The following is an 18,507-nucleotide window of genomic DNA, read 5'->3' as shown; positions in this document are numbered from 1 at the left end:
TGTTCTGTGTTTTCGTAGTTACGGGGTTTTGAACTTTACGGTTCGATATTATATTGTTGGAACTCGATTACGTAACCTAGACCCAATTCTCCTGCCCTGCCTTCAGTACTGTAACAGTCACGTTGTTGTCTGCTCATGTATTGACCTACTGCACTGTTATTGACACAATTAACTGTTCTTTCCATCTTTTGTTATAGATTTCTGATATTATACTAATAATCTGATTCTTCATTTTTACTGTCTGTCTTATAATTCCTATTGTTTATACAGCTCTATGGTACTTGATGGGACAGTGACAATTCTCGGATGCAAAACCAGTTCTTTGAATCCTCCTCACCAGATTTTACAAGCAGTCTAAAGTACTCCAGCAAAATAAAACTAGTCTAATATGCAACAACTTTAGAGGTGTATACAGTTCATTTACAAGTGAGGGAAAGCTCCTCCCACATGAGAATAACGTGCATTTTTCTGACGTATTTCAGTCACCAAAAGGTTTGGTGAACATACATCGGTGAAACTCTTTTCATTCTTGTTGTTTCTAAGGGACTCCTTGATGGTTACTGGAGTTTGCTGGAACTTTCTATCCAGATTTCCCCTGAGAAATGTCTCTGCCTTGTTGAGTATCATGGTAATCAAAACACCATTCTCACTTTCATGCACTACAACACATGCCTACAGACATGATTGTGTTTTCTCACTATCACCAAAAAATGCCAGCTAATAAAATTTATATGAGGGAATATGATAATTCTGCACCCCTTGTGCCACCCGACATATTTATACAAACCCTAAGCCTGCCACCACTTCTAACCCCAGCCTTGTCACGAACCCTTCCACTACAGAAAGCAGTGACGCACTCAATGCACATACACACACACACACACACACACACACACACACGCACACACACGCACACACACAGACACACACACACACACACACACACACACACACACACACACACACACACACACACACACACACACACACACACACACACACACACACACATACACACATTAAAGCAATCACCTAACCTAGCTCTCTGTCACACATGCGCGTGCACACACACACACACACACACACACACACACACACACACACACACATTAAAGCAATCACCTAACCTAGCTCTGTCACACATGCGCGCACGCACACACACACAAACACACACACATTAAAGCAATCACCTAACCTAGCTCTCTGTCACACATGTGCACGCGCACATACACACACACACACACACACACACACACACACACACACACACACACACATACACACATTAAAGCAATCACCTAACCTAGCTCTCTGTCACACACGCGCGAGCGCGTCCACACACACACACACACACACACACATTAAAGCAATCACCTAACCTAGCTCTCTGTCACACATGCGCACACGCACACACATACACACACACATTTGCTCAAATTCTAAAATTAACAAAACACACAAAAAACACTAAATCTATCCCCTTCCCCAACCCTCACTCTCACTGACACTCACAAACATCTATACACATATTTCTACAGCTAATGCCAAAAACGTTGGTATTGTTGAAAGCTTCCTGTGTGCATGTCTGTGTGTCTACGCTTGTCCGTGTACATGCATACTTGTGTGCATTTGTCCCTGTGTGTGTGTGTGTGTGTGTGTGTGTGTGTGTGTGTGTGTGTGTGTGTGTGTGTGTGTGTGTAAAAATACTAAATTCATGTAACCTACACCAGAACAGTAAAAAATGCAGTAATTACTTTACTGGGAACTCAATTCACCATAAATAATTCAGCTCAGATACTTTTTAATGCACCTATTGATTCTATGCAATAATTTTCCTCTATACTAAAAATGGTTTTAGGCTGCGTCTTCTTGAAAGTAAACACACTTTTGCCTATAAATTTAATATTACAAATTTTACATCCTGGACTAACCACATCTTTCACAAGTGTATTTTTTTTACTGGGTCTCTTTTAATCTTAGAAGCATTCTGTTATTATGTCTTTTAATTTATGTGTTGTTTTTCATGAATACAATGAGGAACATTTGCAGTCAGCCTTAGAAATGAAAGGCTTTGTATTTCACATCATCAGTCTGTTAATTGAAATTAACAGAACTATGTTCCTTTGGTCTCTTTATACACCTGCAGTTAATGCAATAACCATATGGAAAACAGCCATGAAATCTTAACACTTGCGTATCCATTATCCTTTTAGATTTTTGTTGTAATTAAATAACGGAAGGACTCTTATCCCTTTTAACATTTAGGCTTACAGCCCAATATTTCTGGCAGTTTTAATACAGACAACATTTCATGCCAGCATTCATTTGTCCAGGCAGCTCAAAGGAGTGTAACTTTTTTATATTCACAACATAGAGTCTTCTGTCTGTTTTTTGTTTTCAGGGCACTAATAAAACATTTATGTTTTCTGCCTTCATCCTTTGTACTAATAAACTTTCTTCAACTCTTCCTGTCTATATCTTCACTGTATACAATCATCAAATGTTCTATGTAACTCGGTATTATATATTTTTTGAATGAAGCATATTAATTTAACATATAAAGTGAGATTTTGGTATGTCAGCTTTGATGTGTCATCAGGTATATTCATTCTTAGTATATAATAGTTAATTCTAAGAATGTTTACTATTGTAAAGGCTAATATTCAGCTCTGTTTTACAAATTCAGAGAATGAAAACATCAAGTAATGGAAAACTGAAAAATGTAAATCAGATTATTCCTAAACAAGCATAAATTAATATATTAATAAAATCAGCTCCACTGGCAAAGACGTTCAAGCTCTGACAATAGACAATATAAGGATTTGAATAGTTTGGCCAGTACAAGTGGAACAATCATGCAGGAAAGCTAGGACTGAGCAGATGATTGCCAGCTTCTTTATCCTAAGTCACAAACTGGAGTTTTTCCATGAGTGAGGTATCTTCTGTTACAGAGCAGAGTGCCAGCCTTCAGTGTGCAAGTATTGACTGAGCTTCCATTAAGAAAGGACAATGTAAGACAGCACTGAGCATTAATAACGCCACTGTTTGTATGCTCTGCAATGCTTTATATGTAGGTGCAATCCGAGGAATCAGAGCATAAACAAACAATTCTCACAAGTTACAGATGATGGTTTCCTACCATCTGACTACTACTTCCTACTACTTTGGCAATAAATGTGCTCATCAAAAGACTAATCTTTTCTAGAAAGGAGGAACATCTAGACGGTGATGTGCTACAGCAGGTACATTAGGGAAGCAAAGGAATCTGCAAGGGGGAACAGGAGCATCTAGGCTAAATGGTTAGGGTTAAAAAAGGGGATACGGATTAACGTACACTAGTATCTCCACTTGCATAATGGATAATGCAAATGTAAACACACACATACAAGTTTACACAAATATAATAACATCTAAGAGTAAATGTCATACTATCAGCTTAACAAATTGCTATATTACTCATCATTAAAGCTAATGATAACTTAATAGATATCCACGCAATATTGGTGTGACATCTGGACAGAGGAAGGAGGACAAGGAGACCTGGTGGTGGAATGAGGAAGTACAGGAGAGTATACAGAGGAAGAGGCTGGCGAAGAAGAAGTGGGATTGTCAAAGAGATGAAGAAAGTAGACATGAGTATAAGGAGATGAGGTGCATGGCAAAGAGAGAGGTGGCGAAAGCTAAGGATAAGGCGTATGGAAAGTTGAATGAGAGATTGGACACTAAAGAGGGAGAAAAGGACCTGTACCGATTAGCTAGACAGAGGGACAGAGCTGGGAAAGATGTGCAGCAAGTAAGGGTGATAAAGGATAGGGAGGAAAAGGTACTCACAAGAGAGGAGAGTGTGTTGAGTAGATGGAAAGAGTATTTTGAGAGGCTGATGAATGAAGAGAATGAGAGGGAGAGAAGGTTGGATGATGTGGGGATAGTGAATCAGGAAGTGAAACAGATTAGCAAGGAGGAAGTAAGGACAGCTATGAAGAGGATGAAGAATGGAAAGGCTGTTGGACCAGATGACATACCAATGGAAGCATGGAGATGCTTAGGAGAAATGGCAGTGGAATTTTTAACTAGATTGTTGCTTTTTGGCCCCAAAACTTGGACCGAACCACAAAAGGAGGGGGAGTATCGATATTCATCAAAGATACCCACACCTCCAGGTTGGTGGCAAAGCACGAAGCATCAGAGACTATCCATGTGCAACTAACAGTGGGTAAAACTGCCTTCCAGTTTATAGCCTGCTACAGACCACCCTCCGAAACCCAGGAACCCCACTCGGCCTTCCTGAGAACACTGGAAAATATGAAGGTCTCTCCAAACACCATTATATTGGGACTTCAACTACCCAAACATAGACTGGGAGCATTACTCTAGCTCAACACCCTAGCCCAAAGGTTCCTAGAATTTATAAACTCAAATGCTATGGAACAACTTGTTACCACTCCCACAAGAGGGGAAAACATACTGGACCTGATCATCACCAACATGGGGACTCTATGCTCCAGACCAGAAGTCTATCCCTCACTGGTAAGATCAGACCATAAACTAATCTCACTGGATATTCACATCCCGACCCCATCCCTGCCCAGAAAACCACAGTGAAAAACTTCTCTAAAGCAAATTTCACACTCCTCAAAACTGAGGTGGAATCCTTCAAAGCCCCAGAATCCTTTATAAGCGCCTTGTATGAACACCTTCATGAATGCATGGATCATCGATCCCAAATAAAACCAAGACCCAATCCTCCAAAGGCAGGCATCCTGTCTGGTGGACCCCAGCCATAAACAAACTATACAATAGAAGGAGGAAGCTACTAAATGATAGAGCAAAATCCCGAAAAGGGAAGGCATCACTGATCAGTATTAGCAAAAAACTACGGGCACTCATAAAATTGTCTAAGGCCAGCTTGAGAGAAAAATTGCACAGGACACTAAGGATAATCACAAGGCTTTGTTATGTTAGAAACCTGGGTGGTAATTCCCAGATATGCTCAGAATTAGTCCAAAATGACAAAAAATACACTGAACCCACAGACATTACCAACATCCTAGCTGACAGGTTCAGCACAAACTTCTCCCGGGCAAATATCTATCCCAGCAGAGTGCTGCCCCTGACATCTCAGATGCTCAGGTAGAGCCCACCCTCTCCAAAGCAAAAAACACAGCATCAATGGGACCAGATGGTACATGAACTCCAAGAAGAGCTAAACCCAAACATAAAACTACTGTTCAATCTCAGCCTTACTACAGGATATGTACCCAAAGAGTGGCGTACAGCAACAGTGGTTCCCTCTCCATAAAGCTGGTGCCTCAACGGATCCTGGAAACTATCGCCCCATAAGCCTGACTAGCTTGGTCTGCAAAGCTATGGAAAGGATCATCATGGACCTCATATATAAAAATATTGGGGACCTACAAACACTGGATCCAGATCCTGCCTCTTAAACCTGGTTGATTTCTTTGAAACAGTCACCAAGGCCATTAAGGTGGTCCACACAGCCTACCTGGACCGATATAATACCCACTGGGCATTATAGATAAGCTCACCAGCTTAAATATAAACCCCTATGTCACTAGATGGATTGCAAACTGGCTCAAGGACAGAACCCACATGGTTAGAATTGCTGGAGCCATGTCAGACTCCAAACCAGTTACAAGTGGTGTCCCACAAGGCTCAGTCCTGGGACCTCTCTTTTTCGGAGGTACAGGCCAACATGGAAGGACTGATGACTGCAAACTGACTCTCCAGCCGACACAAGCATCCTCCAAAAGGGCCTCATAGAAACAGACAACTGGTGCCAGAGCCATGGCCTCAAGCTAAATGCCAAAAGTGTATAGTCATCCCCTTTGGCAAAAACGAAGTGCCCACAAATTACCACATAGGTGGTAATCCATTAAGTACAGAAGAAGTAATTAGGGACCTGGGGACCCAAGTTGATAGCAATCTCTCATTTGACAACCACGTGGCCAAAGTGGTTAGAAAAACATTTTATATAGCCCACCTAATCATGAAGGGATTCACATCTAGATCAGGGGAGGTCATCGTGCCTCTTTACTCATCTCTCATCAGGCCCCTTTTGGGATGTCCCTTACCAGACACCTGCAGCAACTGGAAAGACCCCAAAAGTACCTCACCAAGAGGATCAAAGGGCTCAAACAGATGCCATATGCTCCGGCGTTAAAGAAACTCCAGCTCTACTCACTGGCATACCGCCTGTTCAGCGGCGATCTGGCCTGGCCGTATAAAGCCATGTCCAACCCGGAATTAATGGACATGCTGCACCTCAGAAAATCCAATCCCCCAACGCTACTGGCTCGATCCATAGAACTCACAGCGAGAGACTTGAACCTCAGCACTGAAATAAATAGGACATGCTGGAGGGACAGATTCATAACCCAGAGGCTCCCTTCACTCTGGAATAAAATCCCAGTCCAGGTTAGGCAGAGTCCCTCATTGACTCTCTTCAAGAGGAATCTTGATGAGTGGATGGGAGATCGTAGGTTTACCCTGGTATCACTTCTGTGTCACTGTTAGACAGAGGCACAGTATACTAACTCTCGAAAAGGGCATAGCAAAATAAATTTAAAATGGGTGGCCAAACACATTCTGGCTAGGCTTATAAATGCCCTAGGGCAGATAGCCTAGTATGAACCTATAAACCTATGAACCTATTAAATTTTGGAAAGTCAGAGGATGCCTGAGGAGTGGAAAAAACATGTTTTGGTGGAGGAAAAGTGTTTTGGTACCTATCTTTAAGAATAAGGGTGATGTGCAGAGCTGCAGTAACTACAGAGGGATAAAATTGATCAGTCACAGCTTGAAGTTATGGGAAAGAGTAGTAGGAACTAGGTTAAGAAGGGAGGTGATGATTAGTGATCAGCAGTATGGTTTCATGCCAGGCAAGAGCACTACAGATACAATGTTTGCTCTGAGAGTGTTATTGGAGAAATACAGAGAAGGTCAGAAGGAGTTGCATTGTGTCTTTGTAGACTTGGAGAAAGCATATGACAGGGTGCCTAGAGAAGAGTTGTGATATTGTATGAGGAAGTCGGGAGTGGCAGAGAAGTATGTAAGAGTGGTACAGGATATGTACAAGGGTAGTGTGACAGTGGTGAGGACTGCAGTGGGAGTGACAGATCCATTTAAGGTGGAGGTGGGATTACATCAAGGATCAGCTCTGAGTCCTTACTTATTTGCAGTGGTGATGGACAGGTTGACAGATGAGATCAGACAGGAGGCCCTGTGGACTATGATGTTTGCAGATGACATTGTGATCTGTAGTGAGAGTAGGAATCAGGTTGAGGAGACTCTGGAGAGGTGGAGATATGCTCTAGAGAGCAGAGGAATGAAGGTCAGCAGGGCTAAGACAGAATATATGTGTGTAAATGAGAGGGAGGGTAGAGGAATGGTGAGGATGCAGGGAGTAGAGTTGGTAAAGCTGGACGAGTTTAAGTACTTGGGATCAACAGTTCAGAGTAATGGTGAATGTGGAAGAGAGGTGAAGAAGAGAGTACAGGCAGGGTGGAATGGGTGAAGAAGAGTGTCAGGAGTGATTTGTGTCAGACGGGTACCAGTAAGAGTGAAAGGGAAGGTCTACAAGAGGGTAGTGAGACCAGCTATGTTATATGGGTTGGAGACAGTGGCATTGACAAAAAGGCAGGAGTCAGAGCTGGATGTGGCAGAGTTAAAGATGTTAAGATTTGCACTTGGTGTGACTAGGATGGATAGGATTAGGAATCAGTATATTAGAGGGTCAGCTCATGTTGGACAGTTTGGAGACAAAGCAAGAGAGACGAGATTGCATTGGTTTGGACATGTGCTGAGGAGGGATGATGGGTATATTGGGAAAAAGACGCTAAGGATGGAGCTGCCAGGTAAGAGGAAAAGAGGAAGGCCTAAGATAAGGTTTATGGACGTGGTGAGAGAGGACATGCAGGCGGTTGGTGTGACAGAGCAAGATGCAGAGGATAGGAAGAAATGGAAAGAGATGATCTGCTGTGGTGACCCCTAACGGGAAAAGCTGAAAGATGATGATGATTAAAGCCATAGAAATGTGTACAGGCTGAAAAAATGTATGAAAAATAATGAACAAATTATAAATTAGCACATAAATACAATTTGTTTCCATGCATACATTAACTCAAGAAAAAGAAACTTTTGGTTGTTACTGCTTTTGTAAATTTAGGTGTAGTGACCATATATTATCATCTCTTTACCCAAGCAACTATACAGGGGTTATATATAGGATTTTTCATGCTCTCTTTTTTGTTTAATTCTAAAATAACACTTGATGAAACTACTGTTTCTACTTGCATCATCTACAATCATATATTTTTGCACATACTCATTTTATGCATACATTGTATATTATATTCTGTATATCATTGGTTATGTGAATTTTAATCTTACCTTTTCCCCTTGGACTCTAATGAAAAGAGACATTATCCCAACTGAACTATCTCAGTTAACAAAAAAGTAAATAACAAATACAGAACAAATAACTGAATAAATGAATAGATGCATACAATAGATCTCCTTTGCTATCTTATCTTGTCCACAGACTGCACCATCGTTAATGTTACAGGGTCAAAAAGTGTAAGATGAAAGATTTATCCATTTATACACACTGCTATGTGTAGTAGTAACATTTACTAATCTGTCCTAATTCATTGTGATTACGGTTATTTTGGTTCTTCACTTTCAGCATCATCTTATAAAGTGTTTGTGCTGCGATCTCACCAGGCCATTTTTCATCTGGTATATGGTTTAATTTTAAAGGCGGCCATTGTGGTGCAGCGGTTAGCGTTGCCGCCTCACATCAAGAGGTTCTCTGGTCGATCCTCGGCTGGGGTGCCTTCTGTGTGGAGTCTGCATGTCCTCCCTTTGTTCGCGTCGGTTTCCTCCCACATCCTAAAGATATGCTGTAGGTGGACTGGATACTCTAAATTGGCCCTAGGCATGAGTATGTGCATGTGTGCCTTCTGTGGAAGGTTGGGCACCGGGCTGGCAACTCGACACTGTAAAACTCCACTTTCAATCATGAGTGGACAGGTGATCCACTGTGGCGACCCCTAACTGGGAAAAGCCGAAAGAAGAAGAAGAAGATAATATGGTTTCATTTTAAACCTCTATTTTTTTTTCTATTGTTGTTTTTATATGCATTAGTCTCTTACTGATAGTATTTAATGAATATTTCCCAGAAAAACACTTAACTTTGAAGTTTTCTCTCAAATGTAGATTCTACTACATTTATTCTGCTAGACAGGGATCCAGGGAAGTAAATAATGTGGGAAGAAATATCCGTTGAATTGTTTGGCAAGGCTTGTATAGGCCCTAGGGCCGATAGCCTAGTATCAGCCTATGAACCCATGAACATACAGCAGATCTTACTGTTTTTTATTAAGGAAGATGTACTTCAAAACATAAACAATCAGTGTTTAGCCATTGTATGTTGTCTGTAAAGAATAAAACGAATATTCCTGTCACTATTTTTTCAAATTGTCATATATGTGGGCTTCAGTGTAGCACAGATCTCATCACTTAATTCAGGATGTTAAGAGGAAATTTGCATACACTAACAGAACTTGAAACAGAATCCCCTGGTTGCATGTACTTTAACTAGCTCACCTATAGGCAGAGCTTTTTTATAAGCTTATTTATAGAGTACACATCCCAGGACACATTTTGGGGACTCTAATTTATTAGCTCTGCAAAGCAAGTATATACAATGAAAGAAGCCACAGAAAAAAAAACTAAGTCACATATGATTGCTCACTTTAAAGTCACACCAAAGTTCCTGTGCAAACAAAGAACTAAAAACTGGCCAAAGAGCAAAATGTACATCATTCAACCAGTACATAATTCATTACCCTTCATTTTTATATTATTTTTTAAATGTTTTTCTCCCTGTAGCTGACCACTGGCTGCCACAAATATCTCCTTATTGTCGACCTGGTGTAGCAGTTACTCTTGTATGCCTCTGGACTTACCCCACTTGATGCTCAGGGCCATGAGGACATTGTTATATCTGAGTAAGGGAGCATATTACTGTCAGGGCAGGGGTATCTTATTTTTTATGGTCTACAGGGTTTTCCCCTGCACACGCCTGTACTGGTCAGTGAGCAGATGTGCTATGGAATTGTGTGGCATGTCATCCTACCTCTGCATTAACTCAGTCAATATCTCCCTGCCTATTTCCACTTAGGACACACACCTCTTACATGTCCTCACCCTTCAGCACTGATCTAATGCAATCAGTGTGCAGGCAGCAGGCTCATTTGTTCAACCTGTCTTTGACTGACAATCTGAGTGTGTAGAACTTTAAGCTTTTTTTTCCCGAGAAGCTACTCATTGCACCTTCATGTGAGGGGAGACCCCCCCCCCACTGCCCTAACTTATATATACCAATTCCACAGTCACACAACATTAAAAGGGCAACACCACACATTCGCCAAAAGTCTGTCAGACAAACAGCATTCAACTCAAACACACATTCCCCGGCCATATGCCTCCTCCCAGGATGGGAACCCCCATCCTTTCTCTGCCACACCTCAGATGATTGAGCTGCTATTTCAAACCAGGTCACATGTGGCATAGTTTGGATTTAATCCTCTTATGCCATGGTGCAGCACCACTTTTGTATTATAGATTCCTTATGTGTTACTACACACTGAACGATGCTTACATTCTACAATATAAAAAAAAATTGCAATTATCATGCTGTTTGTCTTTCCAAGTATTTTTGAAGGACCATATACTAAACAAAATATGATTTTATTCTCCAAAACCTTGGTCACAGCAATGTTTTTATTAAACTTGTCTTCCCCATAAACAAAGGAAAAACACTTTCTGAGTTAAAGAATCCAGCTTTGGAAATGAATGCTCCATTGGGTTCATTTGGTCTATGAAGCACACCACCTCAAGGCTGCTGGATGACTGATGATAACATCACTGAATGTCATAAATTATATTCATGACACATAATAGGACTTACTCTTGTGGGCACAAACATCTCCTTCAGTCATACAAAAACACTCACTGATATGCATGAACTCTACAAAGCTCTGTATGACACTTCATCACAGTAATTCAAATTATCGCAGTATTCAACACTTTAGCGAAGTATAGCAGTCTTTTTCATAGAAAATGGCACACGTTTTGGGTAAGCAAGATAAACCATCTGAAAGTCTGCCACATTGCCTGCCCTACACTTTACAAATATAGCACTCTGTGTCTCTAAGAGGCATTATGGGTTATTTCTGCCAGGTCAGCACATCTGTGGTACGTTTTCACATATTGCTGTTTATGTCATTGTAAAACTTTCTGCAGTAACACAAGTAAAGAAAAAAATAAATATTTACTTAATCAACACCTTTTTAACATAAACTAATTCTAACTTCCTAAAAGAATAAGCCTAGGAATTATTTCTACATCACATCATATTCAGTTTGCTGTCAATAAAGCATCCGCTTGGTTTTGTAACCTTGTGAGATGTAAAGTTATGTCCGCCTAAAAGTTAGTTGTTTGACAACTGACACTTCACTGTGACTTCTCTAAAAACATAAACATACAGTTCAGTTACATACACTCATTATTCAAACTTAAGCTGTAAAGTATGGCTACTCTTTACTAAATAGCACCGTGGCTATTCAAATGCCTGATCTGATGAAGAGAGAATATCCTATGCTATATATGTTTGCAAATTTAAACAAAACATCAGTTTAAAAAAAAAAATCATTTGGCATTTTGCTCAACTACAGCCTAAGAGCACAAAGTATTTGTATAATCTATGAATATTTTGCATTTATTGTCCTTCTGCAAAACTTTTTTTTTTTTTAGGTTTATAATCGCATACACTTTGCAACATCTTGCAATGTTTCATAAAAAAACAGTAACCCATTCTTTAACAGACTCTCAGCTACCTTACTTCTGCAGTGACTGATGAGCAGGTTCTGGTAATCCAAGCAAGGACTGATAACTCACACACACTGCCACATGGTAATCCATAATCAATTGGCTAAGAATTACATGGCGGTAGCGCTAATAAGCCAATAATGTTGAATAACATTCCACATGTGTACTCAGACAGTAGGAACATAAAGGGATATAAGGACATAATGAAGAACAGGCTCTCATAAGATAAACCAAAAGGAGGAAGTCATGCTGTGTTATAATATCAAAATTAATAAAAGTTCAAAATGCAAATAACTTTACCCCCAAAGATGCAGCATTCTTGTGATTTGTTATACATGTTAAAAAAAAAAAAAAAAAAAAAAAAAAACTTCACTGAGCTGTGAACTCTGTAAACATATATCAGAACGTTTCCAAGATTTTTGCTTTTAGATGGCAGGCTTTTACATTCAGTGATTTATAAATAAAGAACTGAGACAGGCAGACAGACAGATATATATCAATGTTTGCAAATGTGCAGTGAACAAGTGTTGTCATGTTTCAGCATAAATCCTTTAAATGACTGTGGGTGAAAGAGATATCCTGATCTAAACAGAATAAGACCTTTGGACCACTTACTTACAGAAGGAGACCACTTATGCAGCTAGTGACCAATTTTAGACCAGCATCAGAGGTTCTACTAAACTGGAAGGTATGAGGTAGATCCAAGTGATAATATCAGCACTGTCACACTGCCCCAGATGTTGTGAGTGATGTACAAAAGTGTATGACTAAAGGAACTGGAAAGGAGACACACAACAAGGGTGCTCAGATGTTCATAACAATGTGACAGCACCTTACCTTCCCAGTCACATCTCTATCTGAGGGCTTATTCCAACAAACAAACAAACAAACATTGTCTTTTTATAAAATGCTGGTGGATCATGAGGGACTATTAACTCTCACCCATCCTTACTGCTCACCCCACATGAAGAGTTTTATTAGTCAAGAGGTCTAGAAGCAGAGATAAGAAACATGTGACAAAAGGGATGGAAAACAGATGGAGATGTAGACCTGAGTAGTAACAGTGAAGTGCTAAAGCAAGGAAGGGGGGGGAGGAAGGAAGGAAGGGAGGGGGAAGAAGGAAGGAAGGGAGGGGGGAAGAAGGAAGGAAGGCAAGAAGGAAGGAAGGGAGGGAAGAAGGAAGGAAGGAAGGGACGGGGAAAGAAGGAAGGGGGGGAAGAAGGAAGGAAGGGAGGGGGAAAGAAGGAAGGAAGGAAGGGAGGGGGAAGAAGGAAGGAAGGGAGGGGGAAGAAGGAAGGAAAGAAGGAAGAGAGGAGGAAGAAGGAAGGAAGAAAGGAAATATGTGCAAAATTAATCTCCCCTATTAAAATGAGCCACTGTGAGAGCAGCAACTGCGTTTACAAACTGAATGCTCACTAGTGCTGTAGTTCCACAACTGTGGTCTCAGCCTGAGTGAAGTGCTTAGCTGACACAAGGCTGTCATGTGACTGTTCTCCTACACAATCATTCTGTTGTGTAAATCACTGCAAGTGTTTAATCAGGTTTGTGGGTGTGGGGAGATTATCTGGCAAAAAAAAAAAAACATAAACAAATTACTAAAATAACCATGGGTCATGAAATCATGAGATAAAATAAAAGAATTCATTTAGTGCATCACATCCCGCGGATGCCCCCTGTGTTGCTCAACAGTTCTTACCTGGCTTGGGCTGGCATGGAACGCACATGTGGTACCCCCAGGCTGCTCCAATGGAACCACAGCAATCTTCTTTTCTGGTGAGGCCTGGCAGTGGTTTTCCACACTAAAAAAATAACAAAAGAGTTGGAGTGAAGCAATCTGCTGTGCCCATAAAGATACTCTGCACAATGCATGACACATTTCATTAAAATGACGCTAAACAAATGCCTCACAACACTGGCATTTAACTCAACCACCAGCTATTAGTCAACTACAGTCATTTTACCACAATTAATAGTTTTCAGCCCACAGAGATTATGCACCTAAGTCATCTGTTGACATAAAAGTGGTTTCTGAAGCTATGGGGCTTCTTGCCAAGCTGTGAAGGGAACATCTGCTACATTCTGTGACAAATCTTCAGCTGTCCAGAACAACAAGCAGCAGGCCTCACACCCAGAAGCAGTGCATCAGTCAGCAGTCTTTCCATGTGTGAAAGTTAAACATTGTATCCGAGTAATGTAACTGCATCTAGGATACAGTGTAGCAATGTCCACTGAGGGCTTCACATATAACAGTGTAGGATTCAAATCTGCATGCACTCTCCTTCCTACCGAACTCTTTTCGTTTGTTTCACTTGGCATTTATGTTCTGTGTTGATGGTCTCTGCTTTTGTCCGCTGAACTACTCTTTCTTTTCTTTTTTTTATTAGTGTATTAATAAGACAAATATCATACAACATGACAACAAATGACAAACTTATTAACATCCTTACATGAATTACAAGAAAACAAGTTCAACAATTTCCTTTTTTTAAACCGTAAGAAATGTTTTTAATGACTGGCTCAGCTACGTTTATAACTACGCTTTCTTAAATTACCTCCCATCTACAATATGTGTGTTGCTGTCCTCTCTCCAGGAAGTGATGCTGTATCTCATGTTGTGCATATTTTGCCACAAATCTATGTGTGCATATAATGCGTCCATGTGTGTGCTTGTGTGCATGCATGCATGTATGTATTTACACGTGTGCATATAAATTACATCTTACTTATGTCTGTTAACCCTAACCTTGTCACTGCCCCTAACCCAAACACTGCACCTTACCTATACTTCTATCCAGACAAATTATGTCTGAATGAGTGATAGTGTTATGGAGAACAGATTTCAAAATGAAAATTTTTCCTTTTATCATTTTTTTCTTGTTAATTTTTTCCTTGTTTTGATTTTCAAAATACTACCATCCATCAGTTGTCAATGCTTTTGCTTATATATATATATATATATATATATATATATATATATATATATATATATATATATATATATGGTTCTCTTTCACAAAGTCGAACATTCAGAAACTCGAAATGCATATGGCTGAAGCCATATGCTCGAACTTCTGAAGTTCATGAAAGGGAGCTGAAAAACAGAATAATGTAACACAACAAAGTGTTTCTGCAGGGGAGCAAGCCCCTCTGCACTCCCCCACATCTCCCCCGCTGCTTATTTATTCCAACTCCGAGATCACACTACAGTGCAGAAAGGGAAATCTCCCGTTCTGCGCTGTATGCTGTTCCCTATTCATAGAGTCGAGCTTCCACAATTTCGAGCACATGATCTTGACCATATGACTTTCGAAATTGTGGCCGTTTGACTTTGTGAAGGGGAACCATATATATATATATATATATATATATATATATATATATATATATATATATATAAATCCCAAGGAGCCAGAAACCTTCGTAGCGTCTAAGCACAACTGCTACCACTTCAATATGTGAGTTACCAATGTGGATCCTTCACAAAGTTCCTATTGATATTATTCCTCCAGGTACACAGCAAAGGCAAAGCAGGAACAAAAACAGGAACCAAGTACTCCAACAGTTCAATGCTTGGAACAAATGAGTAAACTGTAGTATCATAAAACTTGTTCATTTATTAGTTAAAAATCGTGAGCGCTTTCACAGGACTTATCACCGCTTCTTCAGACAAAGACGGCCATACAATAATCCTGGTTTAAATAAACTAAGCATCCAATAACAATTTTCAAAATTCCCTCCAAAATCAACATCACTTCCTGTATCAAAAACCAACAGGAAGTGATGTATCATGAAAACTGACTTTCAAAATTCCCTCCAAAGTAAACATCACTTCCTGTATCAAGGACCAACAGGAAGTGATGTATCATGATAACTGCATTGAACATTATATTCATGCTAGTATCATTCTCACTTCCTCTATTCAAAAGCCAACAGGAAGTGAGGAAACATAACTGCCACAGTAAACATTATACTTATAATATTATCATCAGTGCATATTCGCTAAAAACTGTGTAAGCAAAACAAAACTAATAAAGCCACATCATGATAATAATACATATCATTCAGACTTTGAAGATACTAAAACTAATATATAGATATATGTATAAACAATTATAAAATATACTTATACAAATTAATATATGATGGATTCAATAAATATATTACAAACCATTGTATGAGTCTATAAAAATTCTTACATATACTTAAAAACATGCTGAAAATAGTAATTGATAAAACATTTGCATATGTATTCTATATTCTATACTCATATAATTCTATTATACTAAAAAAAATTTATTATTACTTTACCCTCCTACCTTTGAGGTGGGGTTTCAGTGAAACTATCTCGTTTAATCCCCGTCCTCTATGGGCCCCAAGCCTTAAAATCCATGCTAACTCACACTCTTCAGTCCTATTTATTAAATCCCCCATCCGTGCCGATGGTTTCTCTACGTGCAGAACCTGAAATAAAAATGAGTGCAAGGAACCATATCTTAGCGAGTGTTTTGCCAATGCACTATATTCATCCCCTCTGTTCAGACAGTATCTATGGTCCCTAATGCGTTCTCTTAGGGACCTGTTCGTCTTCCCCACATAAAATTGGAAACATTGTACACAATGTGCAACATATACTACATTCCTACTGCTGCAATCAGAGGGGACTCTAATCTCCCAGAGTTTGGCTGTGTCTGGGTGTCTAAAATAATGCGACTCATCAATAGAGTCACATTGGGGACATGCCCCACACTTACTTGTCCTCATAAGGGAGATTGAAGTAGTAGAGAATGTGAGATCATGAACTCGACTGTGGCATAAAGTACAGTTTTGTACCTACCATAAATGTAGATGTTCGAGGATCCACATTGCTGCAGTCCTAACCATTGGGGTAGTCCGCTGTCCAGTCGGCCCGAATACCAAAGTATATGGCTGACGTCGGTCAAGGCGCATTAGACTGATGTCAGGACGTCAGGGTACTAATGCGCATGACCGACGTCATATCCTCAGTCTTTTCTTGCCCCAGATGTCAGAAGACCCTAAAAAGACAAGGCCCAAACCAAAACACCAAAAGCCCTGCATCAAACATATATACAATATATACAAATGTACAAGAATATATATATATATATATATATATATATATATATATATATATATTAGCCCACACCACCACCCCTAAACACAGAGGGGAAGGAGGGAGGTATTGGACTGCAGCAATGTGGATCCTCGAACATCTACATTTATGGTAGGTACAAAACTGTACTATGTTCTTCATTCCACATTGCTGCAGTCCTAACCATTGGGTAGAATCCCAAAGCAGAGGTAAGGGAGGCTGGCAAATCATAAGGAAGCAGGAGCTGTCAACATGCCTTGCAAAATAGCCGTGGCAAAACCAGCCCTAGATTTAGAGTAGAGAGGAAGGTGGTAATGCTTAGAGAAAGTATGCACTGAACTCCAAGTAGCTGCCTCCAAAATATCCTTAGTTGCCACCCCCCTTAGAAATGCTGTTGAAGTGGCAGTAGCCCTAGTGGAATGAAGCCTAATCCCAGCTGGAATCTCCTTGCCATGATGGGAGTAACAAAATGAAATGCAAAACCCAATCCACTTAGAAATAGTTTGCTTAGACACAGGCTTGCCCTGAGAACTCAAAGCAAAAGAGACAAACAATTGCTGAGACTGCCTGAAATCCTTAGTCCTGCTTAAATAATAACGCAACTGCCTATGTACATCTAAAGTGTGCAAAATCTTTTCCCCTTATTTTGGGGATCTGCATAGAAAGTAGGCAAATGAATAGTTTGGTTTAAAGCCACACTAGAAACCACCTTAGGCATAAAGGAAGGATTAGTGCGTAATGATACCTATCCTTATGGAAAATCAAAAGGGCTCTACTGCCATAAGGGCCTGCAACTCAGACACCCTTCTTGCAGAAGTAATAGCCAACAAGAAAGCAGTCTTCCATGACAAGTATTTCAAGTCAGCAGTAGCTGCAGGCTCAAAAGGTTGTAGAGTAAGTTTTTCCAACACAAAATTGAGATCCCAAGCAGGAGTAGGAGCTCTACGTGGGTCTTATATTCTTTGCCCCTCTAAGAAACTGCTTGAACAAAGGATGCGAAAACAATGGTGGGTCACAATCATAGTGAGCTGAAATTGCTGCAGCATGAATCTTAATGGAAGAGAAAGACAAACCTTTGTCCAGTAACTCAGTAAGATATTGAAGAGCCACACTCAAATTTGGCTCAGAAATCTCCAAATTGTTTGCTGCACTCCAAAATAAAAATCTCTTCCATTTTTCTGCGTACACTTTCCTTGTACTAGGTCTCCTGGCTTCCTAATCACATTTAAAACTTGTTGAGGAAGTTGAGACCTGCTGTCTTTCAAAACAGAATATGCCAGGCTGTTAGATGAAGAGAGTGAAGCTTGACATTGAGCAGGTGACCATCTCTCTGGGACAACAGGTGTGGAATCAAGGGTAAAGGCCATGGAGGCTTCTTTACCAGACTCCTCAATAATGGGTACCAGTGCTGCGAGGCCAATCTGGAGCTATTAAAATCATCCTTGGCTTGTCTTGTCTGACCTTTAGAAGCACCTTTGGAAGAA

General features: G+C 40.1%; 1 protein-coding gene across 1 annotated transcript in view; it reads right to left on the bottom strand.

The window, feature by feature from the left end:
• LTBP2 (latent transforming growth factor beta binding protein 2) overlaps window positions 1-18,507 on the bottom strand; it is a 3,457,946-nt gene that overhangs the window by 1,826,522 nt on the left and 1,612,917 nt on the right. Inside the window, exon 8 of the mRNA XM_044074624.1 lies at window positions 13,610-13,712. Within this exon, the coding sequence (XP_043930559.1) occupies window positions 13,610-13,712 (103 nt within the window). The remainder of the gene's footprint in view (window positions 1-13,609; window positions 13,713-18,507) is intronic.

This window comes from Protopterus annectens, chromosome 6.part0 (genome assembly GCF_019279795.1).
Source record: "Protopterus annectens isolate FY-2018-M chromosome 6.part0, PAN1.0, whole genome shotgun sequence".
Lineage (NCBI taxonomy): Eukaryota > Metazoa > Chordata > Ceratodontiformes > Protopteridae > Protopterus > Protopterus annectens.
The sequence above is the reverse complement of the archived record's forward strand: the minus strand, read 5'-3'. Positions and strand labels throughout refer to the sequence as shown.